Here is a 22422-nt window from a genome sequence, read left to right on the forward strand (position 1 = left end):
AGCATTTATTTCTTTGAGACAATCGATAATTGTGCACAGCGAATATTTTAAAGACGTTTTGAAAAAATGAATTTCGGTTTATTTTTAGTTCTTAAAAGTGTTGATTAGTTTTCCTTGCAGACGCTTACTAAAACTGACTAGCAAGGTCATTAACACAACTTTCGTTGGACTTTTACGGTTTACTGAACAGGCTAATTAAATACACTGTACCTCTCTAGTTAGTAGTAAGTGTTGTTTTTCGTCTGTTTAACATTCTATATAAATTATTTGTTATTACCTTCCATGTAGAAGGTTAAGGGCCTATTATTATTATCTATTATAAAAACTACGATTTTATTTATTCCGTCATTCTATACTATATATATAATAGTAGTCTAGGCCTATATGATTATGATATGGCATCACGTTCATCAGTCATGCCCATGGTGATCGGCCTTGATCAATTTTTTTTTTAACACTTAGGGATGATCATGTTCAAATTTATGGGCCAGAGTGACCCACAGTGTTTGATCAGCACATACCATGTACCTTGGGCCAAGCCAAGGTGTCCACCGGTTTTTAAAACAGATGACTCCTAATTTTCACAGGTTTGATTTCTTTTCTCCAGTCCCAGAGCAACTTAAGTTGATGGATTTCAACCAAATTTGAATTATTATAATTTATTTATGTGGTGCTTATTTAAATTTTCTCAAATGAAGTTCATTGACTAAGGCTGTGGGCCTTAAATTGAGCCCATTGTGGCAGGTTGCGTGGCTGCCTAGTACTACAACTACAAGTAGGCATACTTAAATGTGCAAATTTGGACTTTTTAAAAAAAATTCCAATTAAGTCTTCTTTTAAACCATGTGATGGGTTTCAACCAAATTTAAGGGTGGAGTCCATACTCTAAAATGAAGTTGATTGGCTATGAGAGAAAGTTGTATATAATTAAATTTTTTACTACAGCTGCAGGAAATGCATTCAGGATACTGTAAGACAAGAAACAAATGTGTTCTGATTCTGAAGGAAGTCAGCAATTGACATTAATCATATGCATATTGAAATTAATTTTGTCTAAAAATCGATTTCTTCATGAAAACAATCACTGTTTTGTACACATACAGCACAATGTTTTGACAAGTGCTCATTTTGTGCTTGATAACTATACGAGAACACTTGTTGAATTATACATCAATAAAAGCGCAAAATGTTTGTGAGAATTATCGTCTAATTAAGATTGCATCTCCAGTTTGTTTCGATCCTGTGGTTTGAATGAACCTTCTACACTACACTGTGCGCATACATGTACATGTACTGTGTGGCGTTTTATGACTGTGACCATATACATGGATCAATGAGTGATGAATTACTGTTGAATGTTTACATTAGCTGTTTACAATAGGCCTACACAACCGAGAACTTGTCAAACATTAAAAAAAATTCAGTCTTGTGGAATATATAACATTGTATATTAACAAAAGGAGAAAAAATCTGAACTGAGAAATATTCGACAAGCTTGACCAAGCCTGTGGTTGGGCCTGACTTTGTCAGTAACCGTAAGGCATAACCTATTTTAATACTATTTCTAGCAATGATGAACTTAAGACAAGTTTATTGTACTGTAAATTGGATTTTAAAACATTTTTCTTTCAAAAGTGATCTAAAAGAATTTATAAGAGTTACATATAGTTAATGGCAAATAACCAACAAAACACAACACAAATTATGGATATAACTACTTCCCTGTTAACACATACATTGTCACCTTTGCAAGTTAGTTATTGTTAATTGAGTTTTTACACAGTTTTAAAATATGAAGCATCCCTATAGATACCCATAAGGAAAGTACATGTACATGTAGATCGAAGATTTAACCTTGAACTGGAGAGAACATTTGTTTAGTATTAATATCTGATAAAGTTTAATTTATACATGTATCTTCTGTAGCTTACAGTGTATATAAAGCCCATCTCCATAAATTTGGATTATTGTATGAATATGATACATGCAAATTAAAATCCCATAGTATAAGACGTGATATGCATGCTTTGACATGTCATTAATCTGGAGCCAATAGTTTTTATGTATAAAACTCCATATAAATTAGTCAGTCAACCGCTAAAATTCAACACAATGAGGGATACAATGGTAACAGCGATAATTATTTTAACCAAACCATTACTCTATTTTGCTATGTATATATCAATGTGTACTGGATGTCATGTATAATGCAATATACATTTATTCTATTTAAACACCTGATACCACTTCTCATGGTTTTGATAGTTCACATATAAACCAGCAACTTTTCTTGTGGTGATCATACAAATGTTTTTTTGACAATTATATTATATTTCTGGTTTCAACACAATGATCGATACAAAGGTAACGGCGATAATTATTTTAACCAAACCATTGCTTTATTTCGCTATTTGTGTACTGTAATGCACAATGCAAGATACATTTATTCTTTTTAAAGACCTGATTCCACTTCTCATGGTTTTGATAGTTCACATACAAACCAGCAGCTTTTATTGTGGTAAGCATACAAATATTTCTTTGACAATTATATTATATTTCTGTTTCTTTAACATTGTGTTCATTTTGCTTTCCAGATTTGGATGATTGAACAAGATGTATAATTGATAACTGAAGCACTTAAGGGCCAATAACATAAATAAAGATGCGTGTTAAAGGTCAAACAGTTAAACGTCTGATCTATACTGGTCTAGCTGCTGGAGGTGGATTATATCTGGCTTCATTCTTCTCTCAAAGGAAAGTAAGTATGAGCAAACAAGGCAGGGAGCTGCGGTGGCTTAGGGAGTAAGATGTTGGCTCGCTAACCTGGAGGTCCTGTTTTCGATCCTGGTTTTGGCTGAGAAAGTTCAAAGGGATTTTCCGTCATAGTTTTCCCTTGTCCGTGGTGCAGGACAGAGGGCCTTGCAAGAGATAACGTATTGTTATTCGGATGGGACGAACAACCCAGGTCCCGTATACACACTGGCAGTTGGAATTTCCATAGCACCGCTGCCCAGGCAAAATTGCCCTCATAGCACACTGTATGGCGTATGCCCATCTTCATTAGCCCAATAGCAGCAGAACAGTAGGACGTTACACCCCATTTCATTTTACGAGTTAACAAACTCCCTGGTGGAAGCAGATATTAATGAACTAGTACTACTACTAGTGATTTACAAATGTACCTTATTGGGCAGACCTTTTCTTCCAAGTACACTAATTTTTGAACTAGGAACTAGTTCCATACATTTGATAATCTTTTTGTTGAATCTTATTATTCTTGTTTTAAAAAAACCCCAGCCTAAAGCATGCTTGCTTTTTGGACAGTTAACGGGTTTTCATTTTTGATATATCAAAATTCCAAGTCAAGGTCTAAAAGTGATAAAAGATAGTTACCAGGGCCCGGTTGGGCCATACTATATACCGGAAAACACAGGAAGACACCAGAAAACAACCGGAAAACACCATTTTATACTGAATACCGGAAAACACCGGAAAAACACTAAATACCGGAAAACATCCTAAATACCGGAAAACACCCTAAATAAGTAACCCGGAGCCTGGTCCTCTGTGTTTTGGACCATGTTGGTAAACTATGTTTTGGTTAACATTATTGTTACAGAGAGCTATTGGAACAGTTCTTGCTGAAGAACAACAGGTTCTGCCCAACCAGGTTCTACCCACAAGAGAAGAGATTCATAGATCACTTCAGACAGAAGAATTTGATGTGCTAGTTGTAGGTGGTGGTGCTACAGGATGTGGTGTAGCTTTAGATGCTGTCAGTAGAGGTATTTATCTTAAAATATTGTCTTTAGATGCTGTTAGTAGAGGTATCTATCTTAAAATATTGTCTTTAATTGGCTTGGATCGAATTGATTTGTTATTTCATCAATCTGATTAAAACACAGATCCTATTATGTTTCGTTTTTAATACATGTAGTTCGAAATTTCGTTTTCCTTGACTTTACTACACTAGGATCTGGAAGAGTTGTTATGTAACCCGCGTTCTGGTTGATGTGATGGATTAGCCAACGAAATGATCTGTCAAGGAGAGTTCTTGGCATACTGTGCACGGAACTGTGGGTATTCACTAAAACCATCAATGCTGATTAGTTAATCAAATGTCTGTCATCATAGGGTCAAAAACCACTTGTATGACCTCTGACGCGACCTTCCACTACAGCTGGTCAGATCTTCATGTAGTAGAGGCCATCGAAAGTATAAAAAACGAAACAAAATATAGATCTGTCATCTGTATTTTAATCAGATTGTTACTTCGTATACTGATGTGGAAAACACATAGGTTTACTACTTTCAATTTCTGTTTTAAACCTAGACTACTGATAAATTAAATCAGTGTTTCCCAAAGCAGGGAATACCTCCACCCCTCAGCGGTGCGATGATGAATAAATGGGCAATGGAGGGATGGGGTTGTATTGAAAAAGCAAACTGGCTTGGGACTAAGGGGATGGTAGCTCAAAAACATATGGAAACCATCGGTTTAAAGCATAATCGGTTATACCTCATCATTGGTTTTATTTGGGGGATTGTAAAAGTAGAAATACATCTTAACACATCATATCAAATCAATAACTTATTTTTGTCCCTGGAAATGTTATTGATATAGCAAAGACGAGAGTGCGATCAACTGAAGACGACGAAGAAGATAAATTAAAGACAGACTTGACCTATTCAAAATGCCTATGCATGTTAAATGAAATAAAAATTACTGTAATAAAATTTTGAATGTACAGAAAGGTTTATTATTTTTAAAGGGAATAACATTTTGGTGATTCGAAGTTCTATGTTCGAAGCTACATTATAATAATACTTCCTGTTTTCGAAGTTACAATATTTCCGGTTTTGAGAAAACTGGGTATTCCAACACTCTGCGTAATCCGACATATTGTAACGATCCCGTACGATGTCGGATGTGACAGATTGCACTGTAATTAGAAACCTCTGCATGTTACTGTCCATTATAAATTAAAAAAAAAATAGTCCTTTTCCTACATTTAAGGAGATAATTCTAAAAATAACTAAAAATAATCACACAAGGTACAATTTTAATGATACACAATTACTGAGTTTAATACTAAGCGACAATTCGACGAGGATACTCTCTTCTTTATCATGCAAAGATGAGAGTATCCTCGTCGAAACGTCGCTTAGTATTAAACTCAGTAATTGTGTATCATTAAAATTGTACCTTGTGTTAATATGTTCAATTACTAAATGCCAATCAAAGAAGAAAAAAATAATCACCTTTGCCAATTTCTGGTATTTTAGGATTGAAAACAAGTCTTGTCGAGAAGTTTGATTTTTCATCTGGTACAAGCAGCAGAAGTACAAAACTAATCCATGGAGGTGTACGATATTTACAGAAAGCTGTATTTAATCTTGACTATGAACAGGTAATTGGGATCGCATGCTCTGTTGCATTTTTTGATTATTCTGTTTTTTTTTCTCCAAAATGTGCTATTGTGTTCTTGTCATTTTTTTCGTTTGATGAAGCTGCGGATCGTCAGACATCTAATTCTTCGTGGTTTGTTTCATGCTAATTTGTGTGAGGGAGAGAAATGGTGTTTATCTTCCACTTGACACAAACTAGGTCATTTTGGGACTAACACATGGTTCAATTTTATTTTAATAATGAGCTTGCGCGTAGGGGTCTTTAGCAGTGAGAGGAAACCGGGGGACCCAGAGTAAACCCATGAGGTTGGACAGGCGACCCTACACCTTGTCATGTACAGGTAGGGAATAAAAAACCATGCCAATTAACTTGATAACAAATATTCTGATTCAACGTGCACAGGTTAACCATTTGGCCCCCCAACCCCCCAAATGCATTAATTCCTTGCGACCATTACCACACTTATCATTGAATCAACATATCAAATTACTACACAATATAAGATATTTTTATGATGTTTATTTATAGTATCGAATGGTAAAAGAAGCATTGAAGGAAAGATCTAATTTAATCGACATAGCTCCACATCTTGCCTATCCATTTCCTATCATGTTACCAGTTTACAAGTTAGTATCAAAGTGACAATTTATCTCTACATGGGTACACCAATCATATTTAAATAACCTGGTTCATTATCTTGATATAGTTCTCTGTTTAAGACATGGGTACACCAATCATATTTAAATACCTGGCTCATTAAATTGATGTACCTCTCTGTTTGCTTAATAACTTGAATATCTTGGAACAATTACTTGCCACTGCCTGGGCAATATTTCCCTCATAGCACATTTCGTTTCATTTCTTTCTGGCTGTATATTATATATTGTTTACTATTTTGAATTTTGTTATTGAAGGTGGTGGCAAGTACCCTATTTCTGGGCTGGTATAAAAATGTATGATTTAGTGGCAGGTCGGGAGAATCTAAAACCAAGTTATTATCTCAGCAAGAAAAAGGCATTAGAGTTATTTCCCATGTTAAAGAAAGATAAGTTGGTTGGTGCACTGGTTTATTATGATGGTAAGTGGAATCGGAACACACAGGACCTTAAAAGCGCTAAATCGCTAATATTTTGGACCCCAAAATTGGCACAAATGGGTCGCAACACATATAATAATGTAATATGAATTTATATAAACTGTTTTACATTCAATCGTGTCCGTTTTACTGTGAATTGTCATTAGTTATGTTTGGCGAAATACACCAGAAGTCTCAACCGCAAGTCAGTTTCTAGCGTCTGGTTATTCCAGTCAACACCGATATTATTTATTGCGCATGCTCTCCAAATAAGAACATGATATCACCGTTTGACATGACTTGTGGAATATGTCTAGCCTCATTCTTTGAGCACCTTGTTACAAATGGCGCTGAAATGCATTATGGTACACGATTCGTGTACCAATGGTAAAATGTTTATTTTGTCTTAAATATTGGATATCAGAAGCCCATCTTTTCCAGGTAAGATCACAACACCAATGCTGATTTAAATTGCAAAAAAATTTGTGTTTTCAATGTTGAAGATTTTGGATGATATTGAGTTACAGACTTTAAAGATTATGGCTTTTCCGTATATTGATTGGCAAGAATTTGCCCAGGTGACCTCTCGTATGATATACGGTTGTTGTTGTCGTTTGCTATACTTAGTTCAATCTTGATGCAAACTAATTAACTCTTTATTACTTACCAGAGCTGTCGCTAATTTTTCACAGTTTTGCTGATCAAAAAGTCCAATTTTGCCAAATTTGATTAGCAAATTTAAAAAATTGATTAGCAGTTTTTCAGTTTCAACATAAAACACATAAATAACACCTTAATATCAAATGATTAGATTACATTCTTAGATTTTTTTAGAACTGCTACATGTAGCCATGACATTTGGCAGTGGCTTCCGAAGCCCCACTCATTTTAATTGTTATTTCTTCGTTACGTTAAAAATCTTCATTAGAAAAAAATTTCATCTACTTTTATCATGAGTTACTATTTTTGTACTATCGGACACACGCGGACATTAATGAATAAGTTCAATTAACTAGACACATGAGATATAAACAATAATATTTTACTTCAATTCTTACTTTGATTTCTCATTTTACAATATCTCTACATGTATTTATTTTTTTATATTTTATTTACAATTCATAATTACTCGAAATTGACATGTCTCTCAATAAGTGGTACTGCTTGATTCCCTATTTCCGGTTTAATAGTCCCTATTCATAGAGTTATGTCCCTGTATTATATAGTATGATGAATTGTGTCTGGGTAGTTAAAGAAGGAAATGTCACACAAGAGAATTCAGTTTTGTTTATAGAATTTATTTGACATTTTATACGCGTTGAAAGTGTTGAGAAAGTTCAAAATGTGGATAATCTTTGTGTCAATATCCAAAATGACAGGCATATTAATGATTTGCAGTTACTCGAATCAGAAATATTAGATTTTAAATTTTTGATTAGCAACGGACAAAATATGTGTCAACAGTCTTGCTTACAGTTAACCTGTACAAAAAATTTAAAATTTAAAATTCATCCGATTGCCAGTTGTTTTACTTTCTGCATGAGCCAGGCTAATGAAGGCCTTCTTCCGCATTGCGCATTGCATCTTTCGGATAGCTTTCAATTCCCTACTCATGAGTATATGGTTTTACAGTACAATGTGTATTTGATTATACTGTATATTGTTATATATTATATAGGACAACATGATGATGCTAGAATGAATATAGCTATAGCTATGACAGCTATAAAGATGGGAGGATCCCTAACTAATCATGTAGAATGTGTAAAAATATTAAAGAAAGATGATGGTAATGGAAATCAAGTTGTTTGTGGTGCAAGGGTTAAAGATGTAGAAACTGGTAATGTAGAAATTATATTATTTGTAAAGAAATCTAAATTCATAATCTGGTTAATATGATGAATTACCCAGACCGGACTGTAATGGGAACCATGGTGACTCAGTGAGTAAGGCACTGGCTTGCTAACTAGGAGGTCTTGGATTCTCTCACAGAGTTGGCCGAGAAAGTTCCTCAGGATTTTACGGGATTGTTTCCCCTTGCTAGGAGTGCCTGGCAGGGACAGTGTCTAGTCGTTTGGATGGAATTGAAAACCCAGGCTCCATATACACATTTGTGTGTACGTAAAAGAATTTGAAATAGGAGGTCACGTTAGGGATCATGAAGTGACTTTTAACCCTAAGGTGTCAGACATTTGATTAACCAATCAGCGTTGATGTTTTCTAGTGGGTAAAGACAAGTAAAACGAAATTTTGAAATATAAGAAACGAAGTGAAATGAAATCGGATCTGCATTTTAATTAGATTGCATTCAAAATTCAACTTTGGTCATTGCAATTTTTTAAAATATGTTATTCATTATCTATTAAAGAAAAGTTTTCCCAATGCACAATCTATATTTCAAATCATTTTATTGTGCTCTTCAGAATACCCGATGTCACTTATTGATTTAATTTTTGTTGAATTATTGTTAATTTAGGAAAAGAATGGGATATTAAGGCTAAATGTGTTATAAATGCTACTGGACCATACACTGATGCTATACGAACAATGGCTGATCCTAACAAGAAGAAGATCTGTCAACCTAGTTCAGGTGTTCATATAGTTCTACCTGATTATTACAGGTGGGTAGTCTTTACTTTATTGTTAGAGGTAGGGTAGGTAGTCTTTATCTGATTATTACAGGTGGGTAGTCTTTACCCATTATTACAGGTAGGGGTAGGTAGTCTTTACCTGATTATTACAGGTGGGTATTCTTAAAACTAGTTTACTCTTTTTAGTGCCTCTCATCTATTTATTTCCCAGCTCTAAAAGGTCTGAGTCTGAACTCGCCCGCTATAAATTACTAAGATTGAAACATACTGGGAGCTGACGTGGCTCAGTGAATAACACGCTGGCTCAATAACCAGAAGGTCTTGGTGTTGACCGTGATAGTTTCTCATTATTTTTCTTCGTGGTTTCCCCTTGTCAGTGGTGCAGGACAGAGGGCTTGGCAAGGAAAATGTCTAGTCATCCAGATAGTGTGAAAAATCTAGGTCCCATGTACACATTGGCATGCACGTAAAAGAACCCTTGACTGTGAAGGCAAAATTTCCCTCATAGCCCACTAGAGCATGGCATTTGCAGAAAAGTAGGACATTAAACCCCATTTCATTCATTCAACGCTTTGTTTATTTAAGGAATTATCATAATAAATAATTGATATATTTATGTTTTAGTCCAGAAAGTATGGGTTTATTGGATCCTGCTACTAGTGATGGTCGTGTTATTTTCTTTCTACCCTGGCAAAAAGTTACATTAGCAGGTAATAAATAACACAGATTAATGGTTTAAAAAGAAGTTTCAAAATTTTAATCTAAATTCAAAATGTGATTTGCCTCCCTTGGATTGTATTCGATGAGAATAATCGTTAACTTCGTCCTGTCCGCACTTTATTGTAACAACCTGACATAATTAAAACCACTATCAAAATTCCAATCTGATTAAAATGCTGATCTATATTTCGTTTCGTTTTTTATACGGTCACATTTTCATGTTGACGTATATTGTAGTCACCCCTCTCGGTCCGTCTGCCCATCTACAATTTGTTTGTGAACACTCTACAGGTCACAATTTAGGTCTATCTTCCAAAATCTCGATTCCTTTCGATATTGGCATATATCGGACCATAACTTCATGGATTATGACCCCTGATTGTATGAAAAATCACATTTTTAGCTTGTGGACCCTTGACTTTAAATGCATGCTCATAACCCAAAGATCTTGGTTCCTTTCGATATTTGCACATATCCTATCATAACTTTCTGAATTTTTTCCCCTGAATGTACGAAAAATCGCGTTTTTAGCTTTAGGTCCCTTTAGAGCTCACAATTATTATCCGATTTATGAAACCGTTTGAATATATCACCATTATACTGTAATGATGCCTGAGCTTAAATTTCGTGAAAATCGGACCAAAACTGATGTACATAATGGCCGCCCCTTGTATGCAAATAGTGTAAAAATGTGGTATATCAAAGTTGTGAACCCTCTAGAGGTCATAATTTTGATCTGATTTTTTGCTGTTTAGTATACTTAATATTGGAGTTGATTGTCTGGGTAAGTTTATTAATGTCTAGTTAATAATTTGTATAACATTTAAGGCCTAAAGAAAGTTCAGCAATAAGCAGATTTAGCTCTTACATAATGCCTGTTTAAAGAATAGATTGATAATGTTTGAAATGTTTATTTTACTAGGTACAACTGATAGTCCCTGTGATGTAACAGATTATCCACAACCTACAGAAAAAGAAATACAGTTTATTTTAAATGAAGTGCGTAATTATCTTAATCCTGATGTTGAAGGTAAACAACTTACTGTATATCTATGCTTCACCAATTCGATTAAAACACAGATCCTATTTCGTTTCGTTTTTTTATAGTTCGAAATTTCGTTTTTCTTGTCATCACAACACTAGGATCTGGAAGAATAGTTATATAACAGGCGTTCTAGCCACTCACCGTGTGTAGGGCGTAATATAACGCCTTGGAGGTATTTTCCCAAACCTATTCTTCGAACATACGATCGCAGCTTGTGTAGGACGTTATATTACGCCTGGTCGAGGAAATCTAATTGAAGGGAGACAACTCTATTTACCGTTAGTTTTAATATGGTTTCAGACTACTATCGTTTGTATTCAGGAATAAAAAGGTCCAAAAATGACGTTTTTCGTCAAATTAATTACACAATAGGGGGTAGTTAACGTTTTAAAAACTACACACTTAACAGGCTAGTTGATGTGAGGAATTAGTCAATGAAACGGTCTGTTATGGCGGGTTCTTTGTGTGCTATTCACGGAACTGTGGGTAAAACCCCCTAGAAACGTCAACGCTGATTGATTAATCAATGTCTGACGTCATAGGGTCAAAAGCCAATCGAAGGAACCCTTATGCGCCCTTGCAGTACAACTGGTCAGATGTAGTGTAGTAGGCCATCGAAAGTATAAAAAAAAAACAAAACGAAATATAGATCTGTATTTTAATCAGATTTTTCTCCACCAATTTATTTTCTGTTCTTTTGTAACACCTGGGTTTGGATGGCCGAATGGTTAGCATGTGTGCATTGTATCATAAGGTCTGTCATTGAGTCAACTGGCGTGGTTTCGATTCCCCGGTTGTATGTAACAAGGAGTAGGGTTGTCTGCTCAACCTCGTGGGTTTTCTCCAGGTCTTCCAGTTTCCTCTCTCTCTCTCTCTCTCCCTCTCTCTCTTTCTCTCTCTTTCTTTCTTTCTGTGCGTGTAAAGTTGAGCATCAGATAAAAGTAACAGCTTACCAGCTGTTCAAAAGCTTTCAGTTCCAAATTTTTAAGTTTTGAAATGTTAACAAAACATCTTGCATGTGATTCAAGTGGCTAGTTATTTATCAAAGCGCTGAAGAACAGAAAATTAAGTTGGTTTGGCTTAAGGGGAGGGGGGGGGCGAGTGGTCTAATCCATGCACTTTAGATAATAAGGTCTGTTGTTAAGTCAAGTGGTATCTTTTTGATTCCCAAGCTTGTATGTGACAAGGCGTAAAATCCTCCAGTTTTCTCCCACTCCTAAAACAATCAAATAATATTGACAGTCCCGGAATGCCCTACCATTTTTGTCCTAATACACCTAACTTGAGTCCCGATGTACCCTTGTTGAGTTGAATCCTGATACATTCTAGTTGAGTTGAGTCTTGATACACCCTAGTTGAGTTGAGTCCTGATACATCCTAGTTGAGTTGATACCTGCTACACTCTAGTTGAGTTGAGTCCTGATGCACTCTAGTTGAGTTGAGTCCTGATACACCCTAGTTGAATTGAGTCCTGATACACCCTAGTTGAGTTGAGTCCTGATACACTCTATTTGAGTTGATTGCAGATACACCCTATTTGAGTTGATTCCTGATACACCCTAGTTGAGTTGAGTCCTGATACACCCTAGTTGAGTTGAGTCCTGATACACCCTAGTTGAGTTGAGTCCTGATACACCCTAGTTGAGTCCTGATACACCCTAGTTGAGTTGAGTCCTGATACACCCTAGTTAAGTTGAGTCCTGATACACCCTAGTTGAGTTGAGTCCTGATACACATTAGTTGAGTTGAGTCCTGATACACCCTAGTTGAGTTGAGTCCTGATACACCCTAGTTGAGTTGAGTCCTGATACACCCTAGTTGAGTTGAGTCCCACACTTGTTTCTTTCTAACCCTTATATAAGTTTTCTTTCATCAAAATTGATGAACTATTTCAGTGTGCATTTGATTGAATTGAATTTTATTATATCACAAGCAACTGGTTTCCCATACTGATCAATATGATTTTCCTCTATGGTTCCCCCTTGTCAGTGGTGCAGGACAGGGGACCTGGCAAGGCACAATTTCATTCACATCACTCTGTATGGTGTATGCCCGTCTCCATTAACCCTGTAGGAGCAGAACAGTAGGATTAAACCTCATTTCATTTCTTTTTTGTTTAATATAATAGTATTTTGTAATGTTTAATTCCAGTACGACGTGGTGATGTATTATCAGCTTGGAGTGGTATGAGACCACTAGTTGCAGATCCTAATAAAAGTGATACACAATCTATAGCTAGAAATCATATAATAGAAGTTACAGCAGATAAACTTATAACTATAGCAGGTATTTTATACGTATGACCAGAAAGGGTCTAATTAAAGTAGTATATAGCACAGAATCTCCCTTGTTTCTATAGCAGGTATTTTATACGTATGACCAGAAAGGGTCTAATAAGACTAGGATGTAAAGCTGTGGTCTGGGCAGAATCTCCCTCATAACTATATAGCAGGTATTTCAAATGTATAACAAGAAATATTTTTGTCTTCTAAAGAGTCCAATAAAAATATGCCGTAGCGCGGCTGTCGACTATAATTTACATTGTTACCGTTATGTTTAGTTTTATCTTTCCGCCATTTTTAATACGAAACTAATTTTATGTGTAAAAATGCAAAACTAGCATTTGGATGATAACTATTACATTTTCATGCATGCCTGATCAACAGGATTCTATGTCTACTCTTATATCAAATTCCAACTTTCAAGGTATCTTTTACACATGACCTCATAGCACACTGTATGGCGTATGCCTGTCTTCATTAGCCCAGTAGGAGCAGAACAGTAGGACGTTAAACCCCATTTCATTTCATTTCATTTTCTGTGCCAACTGGGCTAATGAAGATGGGAAGAGATCAGGGGTTGATATGTTATCAATTGCTATTGTCAGGTGGTAAATGGACAACATATCGTCACATGGCAGAAGAAACGATAGATAAAGCTGTAGAAGTGTGTAATTTAAAACCTGTCAGAGATTGCTGTACTACTGGTTTACTACTAGATGGCGCTCATAGCTGGAGTCCTACAAAGTTTATACGACTGGTACAAGATTTTGGTTTAGAGAATGAAGTAAGTGTAATTAAAGTCCCATTGTGTTATTCTGATGCAGACTGCACCATTGTGGCGTAACAGGAATCCGTTGCAGACTGCACCATTTTGTCGCTACAGGAATCCCTTGCCTACTGCACCATCTTGAAAGATGAATATCTAATAGGGATATATGTCCCAAAAGGGTTCAACTGAAATTGATGTTGAACTGAAATTTCACTGATCTATGCTGCTCGCTATGTAATGAGCCCACCGCCGTTTTGTTGGCCGCAAAAATTTAATGATTGAGCCTTGAGAAATTTGATATTTTAGCCAAAAATACATATGACGCATCACTTTAAAGCAGTTCTTCTCAACCTTTTTTGCCAACGGCACTCCTTGGAACACATGAACAAAATAGGGGCACATCTGGCTAAATATATGTGAAAAATATTTGAATTTTGCAAAATAAAAATATGGCAAGTCATAGACGGCATACAACTGTAGGCACAGACTAGTCATAGACACATAGAATGACATAAACTAAATAAAGAAAAACACATCTATGAACCCTATCAGTGAATACTCAATCAGGATCACTGCTTTAATTGAAGTGTCGTGGTTTATACAGACATTTGAAAATAATATGGATGTTTGAAAAATATTTACCTGATATAAAGAACATTGAAGTATACATGATACTTGACATTCGTAGACTATATTTAGATTACCAGTTGTGACAACATCTATTGAAGATTATATTGGTTTAATTTTTCAATTTGCATTTTTATAAACTATTTCATTCAGATAGACAGACGTCTGTTTAAATTATTTGAGCGGCATTTTAGTAATTGGATGAGAATAACACATGACACAATTATATTATATGGAATACAAGTTACTTGAAAGATTTATTTCTGGCGACGTTTCGATCGCACCGTCTGCATGAATTATTACTAGTATTTTTGACCTGTTTTAAAGAATATTAGTTTACCTATCGCATTCACATAAAACTGAATTTGGATTTGTTTCTAGTGGTGTAGAATTCTGCGTATGAAATATTCTCAAGAATCCATCCCCATTGTTCGACTGGAGAGCAGGCAGTGGACTGGTTAAGCATGACTAATTTTCAAATATGTACATGTTCATTTTAAATTGATATAACTAATTAAATAGCTCTTGCATAATATTTAAGGATTTCTGTACGAAGATATTTTTCTTTTTTTTTTTTAGGTAGCCCAACATTTATCTAATACATATGGTGATAGAGCCTACAAGGTTGCTAAGTTGGCTAATTTAACAGGTAAAAGATGGCCGATAGTAGGTCAAAGATTACATGATGAATTCCCTTACATCGAGGCTGAGGTATGTTCATTCAGAAATCAGAGGCAGCCCTACTTATGTTACATATTTTTATTGTAGGGTTATGTGGGGGTTGGATGGCCGAATGGTTAGCGCTGTATCATAATGTCTGTCATTGAGTCTCTCTCTCTCTCTCTCTCTCTCTCTCTCTCTGGGAAGGGAAGCAGTCCAAATTGGGAGGAGGAGGAGCTATTTTATTCTAATGCTTGATAAAGAGAATTCAATCTGACTATCTTATTCCCTGTGGGCTTAGAAAATAAGGAACTAAAGACCCCTACGCACAGGTGAATTATTTAGTCATGTGTTAGTCCCTTAGCGCCTAGTTCGTGTCGAGTGGACGTTAAACCCCATCTCTCTCTCTATCTCTTCTATATATGTAATATATGTAGATATATCATTTATCTGTGTTGTGAACTAGGTGAGGTATGCGTGTAGAGAATATGCTCTATCTGCTATAGATGTAATAGGACGAAGAACACGGTTATCATTCTGTAATGTACTAGCAGCAGATGAATCTCTACCTAGAATAATAGAAATAATGTCACTTGAACTCGGTTGGAACAAAACTCGACAGAAGGTAATACATGTTTTTCAAAGTATTTACATTTAAATGATATGTCATGTCGGATAATAATTGAACCATTTTAAATCGAAATGGATTCACTCTTAAGAAGTTTGCAGCGAATGGCTATACAATTTCATAATATTTAGTCCCGAAGGGTCCCCACATTCTTTATATTTATATATTTAAGTGAAACATTATTTGAAAAGAATGTTCAGTGATTTTCAATCCAGATGTCAAAATAGTGTCAACTGAAAAACAGGTCCTGTGAAGACATTGAGAATGTAAAGTCCTTTTTTGAAGCCCCAAATTAACATATTGGACTGTATGATTGTCACCTCAGTGTCCAGTATTGAGTGATTACTTCATAAGCTCTATTAACCCTTTCACTGCGTATACCCGGTAGTACCGGGTATTATAAAATGTCGGTAAAATGCGTGTACCCGGTATTACCGTGTACTCAGTAAAGCCCTCGATAAAATTAGTACCGTAACTGCAAGTGCCATCTATTGTATTTTCTATACACTAGAACATATTTCCACGTGTTTCAAAGCGGCAAACCGTAAAATGGCGGAGTGCATAGTGACAACGTAGACGATGCACTCTCGACGAAGTCGTGAATGACGTCTTGCTGACCAACACGTGGACAATTTCGAGGCGGGTGATACACATAATTCGTTTCCAGTTACTTGATAATGATAGTAGTCAGGACAGTGATTGGTATTATGAAGTGTGTGATTTGTTGCGCGACGTTCCGCCCATGGCTAGCTATGTCTCCCGTGCATGACGAACAAGCCCAATGTGAACACGATAGCCCTGTGTCTGCAGTAGATTCTGACAATAATTCTGATGTTGATAATAATGCTGGCCTGCTGGATCATAAAAGACGTAGGCAATTCCTGAGTCCCGAACGTGTAGATCTATTGACTGACTATATTGATAATGATATGGGACTTGGGGATGAAAGTGAAAGTGAAAGTAAAAACATGGTATTGCAATCCGCACGTGGTCATGGCAGCGGGAGACGTGATGCGCGTGTTCGTGCGCGGCATTGCTCATGACTGCTATTGATATTTTTGTTCATTTTATATATCTTTATCAAAATCCAGTGAAAAAAACAATATCTTTTAAGTATTTCATGGAGAAAAATTCGTTTTCGTGTTAGCTTTAGTGAGAAATGAGAAATCCAAAATGGCCGCCATGACGTCACGTGACTACATTATTATGCAAATTTCCAACATTCTATTTTTTCCTCTTAGCCCAACCTCATGCCCATCCCAACAGACAAAAAGATTTTTCATAAAAGCTTCCATAAGTACTGCTTGGCATTCAGTTCCAACCTCCCTTTTTTCCTCAAAAAAGGGTCTAGCACAGGCAGTGGATTTACGTCTAGCATTGAAAGGGTTAATACAAGCACAATATACTGATAAAATAAAGATAAAAACACAATAACCATCAATGTGGAATACAGTCACTGATCTGTTGGGTTGCCGAATGGTTAATGTATGTGCGTTGGATCAGAAGGTCTGTCAGTGAGTCAAGTGGTGTGGTTCGACCCCCCCTTATATGCAACAAGGAGTAGGGTTGCTTGTCCAACTTCATTGGTTTTCTAAGGATACTCCAGCTTCCTCCATACATGCAAGCGAATTTTAAAAGAAAAAGTGAACCATATGTTAGTCCCGAAATGACCTAGTTTGTGTCAAGTGGAAGTTATATACCATTTCTCTCTCTTTGTAATATAGCATGATGTTCCGACAAGTTTTCTGTTATTATTTTAATGGTTACTGATGAAATACAATCATTGATTTGTTATCCATATAGCACTTAATGTTTCCGACAAGTGTTGTCTTATCGTTGTCATGGTTATTGTGTCTTAATTCTGCTCAATCGCTTAATTCATCTCAAGGATTATAAAGATCATTATTCCCTGATTTTGTTACTGGGAAATCTGTTTTTATTATAATCCGTATGATTTAACTACATATAAATAGTTTTGTACTTATTTTAGGAAGAGCTAGAGAAGGCTAGACGATTTCTTCGACGTGAAATGGGATTAGATATTAAGAAAGCCAGCGAAAGTATAGCACCAATTAACTTCAGTAAAGATGAGATAAATATGTATGTGAAACGATTCAAGTCGTTAGACAGCGATAATAAAGGTTATATCACAATTAATGATCTCCGCAGATATTTCAAGGTAAAGTATATTTACTCTTGGATAGAGCTGGAAATGAGAGGTGGTTTATTCATATTCATAACTTTGCACTGTCCAACCTGATGGATTTTCTCCGGGTCCTCCGGTTTCCTCCCACTTGTAAAGACCCCTAAGCGCAAGCGAATTATTAAAATAAAATTAAACCACAGATCTACAGCAACTGCTACTCTTTTGAGGGAGTGATGCTGCCACCATCTATTCCTATTTTAGGATATATTTGGACTCCTTTTCGTTTCACGTTGAAAGACATACTGTAAAATAGAGAAATGAATGTTTGGCGGTAAGCTCATGTGTTCAAAGAGTATCCAGCAATTCTTCCTGTTTGTGAAACTGCTGCTGATTTTTTTATGATTATTCCTAACACAGTTGTACTCTATTGACACTTTAAGGGATGCTATACCAGTCAATGACAGATTCTGATATAATATCTTTAAATCTTGGTATGTGAAGTTGTAGTGCCGATGTCCACTCCATTTGCTCCTCTAAAAGCATGGCATAAGATCACAGAAGTACACGATAACCGAAGTGAGAAGATGTCCTGTGAATAAACAAAGTCGATAATGGATGGGATATCTTCTTTATTCACAATTACCACTGTGTATCTGGGATCCAATAGCATTTTGTCTGCGGTGAAATCCCCTTCTGTGCATCTGTTGATTTGAATGGGATATCCGAGTGTTCATTGAAATCCCCCTCTCTGCAGCTGTTGATGAGAATGGGTAGCCTGAACGTTCGGCGAAATCCCCCTCACCGCAGCTGTTGAGGAGAAAGGGTTGTCTGTGTCTTCAGTGAAATCCCCCTCTGTGCAGTTGTTGATGAGAATGGGTTACCTGAATGTTCGGTGAAACCCCCCTCAATGATATCCCTCTGTGCAGCTGTTCATGAGAATGGGTTGTCTGAATGTTTGGTGAAACCATCCTCTGTGCAGCTGGTGATGAGAATGGGGTGTCTGACTTCAGTGAAATCCCCTCTCTGCAGCTGGTGCGGCTGTTGATGAAAATGGGTTGCCTGGATGTTCGGCAAAATCCCTCTCTGTGCAGCTGTTTATAGACTCTAGTTAAACCCCATTCTGTTAAAGACAATTATTAGATGAGTTAATCAGAAGTTGTCTTTCATTTTCCAGTCTATATAAACATTAAAATATAAACTTGTTTTGTTTTGTTTAGGTTGGTGGTTGGACATCCTATTACAAAAATATTTTTTTTAATAAGAATGTAAGGGTTATTGCACTATGAATGGAGTTCTGATTACCATAAGCTTAAATGAATTTAATAGAGTACCAGGAGAATTGGTTTATTATAAAGTTACACCCCTAGGATAGAGTTTTGTTAATGACAACTTTATTGTATGAATACTGTTGGATAAAATGACAGATTGTGTATATGACACCCGTAATTTCAAAACTAACAAGAAGCATCAAGATCACTCCTAGTTCTTTAGAGCATGTGAAGTGTGAAGGTTTGGCACTTGACAGATCTATTTTATCAAACCCATGTAAGCCCTTGCTAGTTTGTTGTACTGGGTGAGTGACAGTTAAAACAGTGTATAACACATATTCCTGAAACAACAACTGCATGTTTTACAACATCTGGACGTTGATAGATTGCTTTACGATTCCCGAACTTATAGCTACGTTATCTCCATTTACTGCACATGCAAACAGAGATTGTGACACAAACACACTCAAATCAAATAAACCTTGAACTTTGCAACGCGATTATCACATGTAGACATTTTAACTGGAAAGCACAAGACTTGGTATTTGCGATGATCGAGGAATCTGATAGGCTCTCATACAGGGTGAATACCCAATCGGAATTAGTGCCGAATATCCAAGGTATTACATAAAGGCCTTGATAAGATGTACAAAGTTAAAGCGCAGGAAATATAAATGATTTGCCTTTATCTACACAGATGTAACAAACTAGCAAGGGAATTTATGGGTCATTCAAGCATGTGTAAATACATTTGGAGATGCTCCATCTTTTGTAATTTTACTCTGCTTGCAATTGTGTCTCAGGACAAAAACAGACCTACTTAAAGACTTATTATGCATTTTTTTAAAGACATAACTTCTTAAATTATTTAAAAATTATTTTGAATTTTACAGAAAAGAGAGGTCAGATATTTATTAATGTGATTTTCTGTAGATTTGGATTAGATTTGTTTCAGGATCTCTCTTTAATAGCACAATTTCATTGGGTCTACATTTAACCTAGGATGACACAGTTTTACAAAATTAGAATTTTCTTTTAAAAAATGAGGCAAAGTTGACAAATTAATTTGATTGGTCGCCCAATATATGGTATCACTGTGCATAGTCTATTATAGATATCACAAAACTAAATAAAAAGAAATCATGTCAACTTTTATTTTGATTGAAAAACAGACAATTCTTTTTTTAAATTTGCCTTTCATCATGTTACAGGAGCCTCCCAGATTTTAGGATATGTTCACTAGTACACATTGGTTACGATTTTCTCTGATCATTGGTATAACCTCCTGGGTTAATTAGATGTATTGATTCATCTAGAGTTACTTAATGGCTTTATTTTATTACATTAAAGTCCTGATACTCCATTTTCCGTTCAGTACATACCAGGGCTTCCACTTTAAAATCTTTACTATCGGTCATTTATGATAACGCACGAAAATTCTGCAAATTAAATTCATATTTCATGGTTTTTTATTTATGGTAAGGTATCGTATATTCTCGTGTCTTTACCACTTTGTCAGCATGGTGTACACAAAAAATTATATAGCCCTCGGTCTAGACTGGCATATACGTCCGACATGGAACCCTTGGTATATACAAAGATATGTGGAATTGAAATTTCATCGATGAGTGCTGATTGTTATGCAGTAAGCTCAGTTCATCTCAAGGTCACTGAGGTGTAAATAAGGTTAGGGCAGGTGATTGTTGGCGAGATTGTAGGTTAGGGTTAGGGTAAGCATTAGCGCTAGGTCCTGGGTTAAGGTTATGGAGCATAAGGACTTATAACTCCAGTAATGATATATATTCCTATATGATATGAATAGAGATATCTGATGGCCTGCAGATATTGAGACATAGCACAGACATTGGTCAAAATTTTTTAAAGATTCGCATTAAATCACAATAGTTGAACTGGATTGGATAAAGCTATTTATGAGTATTACACAGAATCACTAACATAACCTTGTATCTGGAGTGGCTCCTTCAAAATCAATTTTGATTGTTTACAGTATTGGTACCTCATTTTTTAAAGGGCGATCTTTCTATGTATGTGGGGTTCTTTTTTAAAACAAAAATAAAACTAGAGAATGCTCTGATGTGATCTATGTAACATTTACTATACTAGACTTTTAACACACCAATCAATTTTAAGTTTGTTTTTTTTTTCTTTATATGATATTAATGAATAACGACCTATTTCTCAAAAGCCTATTTATGTAGTATACTATTCAAAAAAAGTAGGGGATATTTGATTTTTAAGTGTTATTAAAGTCACCTAATGAAACTGACGAAGAAACAAATGACAATCTGAAATGAAGTTCACATTCATCGATTTATTCCAAATGATCGTTAGACTAAGTAAGGCACAGACTGACCATTATAAGGGTAAAATGATACCCGGGGTCAAACAGCAAAGTTACCACAGCATCACAACCAAGTCAGTAACGGGTAAATCCTCCTCTGTTTGCCAAACAAGCATTGATCCGACGTGGCATACTCCTAATGAGACGTCTAAGGTCATTTTGGTCCAGATTGTCCCATTCCTGTTGCAACGCAGCAGCAAGTTCTTGGACATTGGCAGGACGTTGTTGACGTTGACGTAACCTCTGTCCAAGCATGTCCCAGACATGCTCGATGGAGGAGAGGTCGGGACTCAGTGCTGGCCAAGGTAATGTGGTGATGTTCTGTTGTTGGAGGTAACCTGTAACGATCCTGGTCCTGTGACATCTTGCGTTGTCATCCTGGAAGATGAAACGGCGGCCATGACGTCGTGCGAACGGCACAACATGGACTGCCAAGATGTTGTCCCGGTAGTACTGGCCTGTAACACGCCCTGCAACAACATGTAAAGCCGTTCTTCCAGCAACAGTGATGCCTCCCCACACCATAACAGAACCACCCCCAAATCGATCATGTCTGATGACGTTAACGTCTTGGAAGCGCTTGTTTCGACGACGCCACACCCTCCTACGTCTGTCCAAAAAATCAACAGTGAACCTTGACTCATCTGAAAACATCACATTGCTCCAGCGTCGATTATCCCAGTGTTGACGATCCCTACACCAACGACGTCTTGCCTGAATGTGATGATCTCTCAAACAAGGGATTACGCGAGGACGTCGGGCGCGAAGGTGACCCCTATGCAGTCGATTCCTGGCCTGGCCACTCACTCTCACACCAGTGTCTGTTTGAAGACGAGCGC

General features: G+C 36.3%; 1 protein-coding gene across 1 annotated transcript in view; it reads left to right on the forward strand.

Moving 5' to 3' along the window:
• The first annotated feature begins 102 nt into the window (after window positions 1-102).
• The window catches only part of LOC126831856 (glycerol-3-phosphate dehydrogenase, mitochondrial), a 31546-nt gene continuing 9226 nt past the window's right edge, over window positions 103-22422 (forward strand). The window contains exons 1-15 of the mRNA XM_050562491.2: window positions 103-224; window positions 2595-2758; window positions 3620-3785; window positions 5287-5411; window positions 5939-6036; window positions 6325-6488; window positions 8164-8325; window positions 8962-9106; window positions 9701-9786; window positions 10719-10826; window positions 12993-13127; window positions 13729-13907; window positions 15099-15230; window positions 15646-15804; window positions 17798-17986. Of these exons, the coding sequence (XP_050418448.1) occupies window positions 2663-2758; window positions 3620-3785; window positions 5287-5411; window positions 5939-6036; window positions 6325-6488; window positions 8164-8325; window positions 8962-9106; window positions 9701-9786; window positions 10719-10826; window positions 12993-13127; window positions 13729-13907; window positions 15099-15230; window positions 15646-15804; window positions 17798-17986 (1944 nt within the window). The 5' untranslated portion in view covers window positions 103-224; window positions 2595-2662. The remainder of the gene's footprint in view (window positions 225-2594; window positions 2759-3619; window positions 3786-5286; window positions 5412-5938; window positions 6037-6324; window positions 6489-8163; window positions 8326-8961; window positions 9107-9700; window positions 9787-10718; window positions 10827-12992; window positions 13128-13728; window positions 13908-15098; window positions 15231-15645; window positions 15805-17797; window positions 17987-22422) is intronic.

The sequence above is a fragment of the Patella vulgata genome, chromosome 9 (assembly GCF_932274485.2).
Source record: "Patella vulgata chromosome 9, xgPatVulg1.2, whole genome shotgun sequence".
NCBI classification, from domain to species: domain Eukaryota; kingdom Metazoa; phylum Mollusca; class Gastropoda; family Patellidae; genus Patella; species Patella vulgata.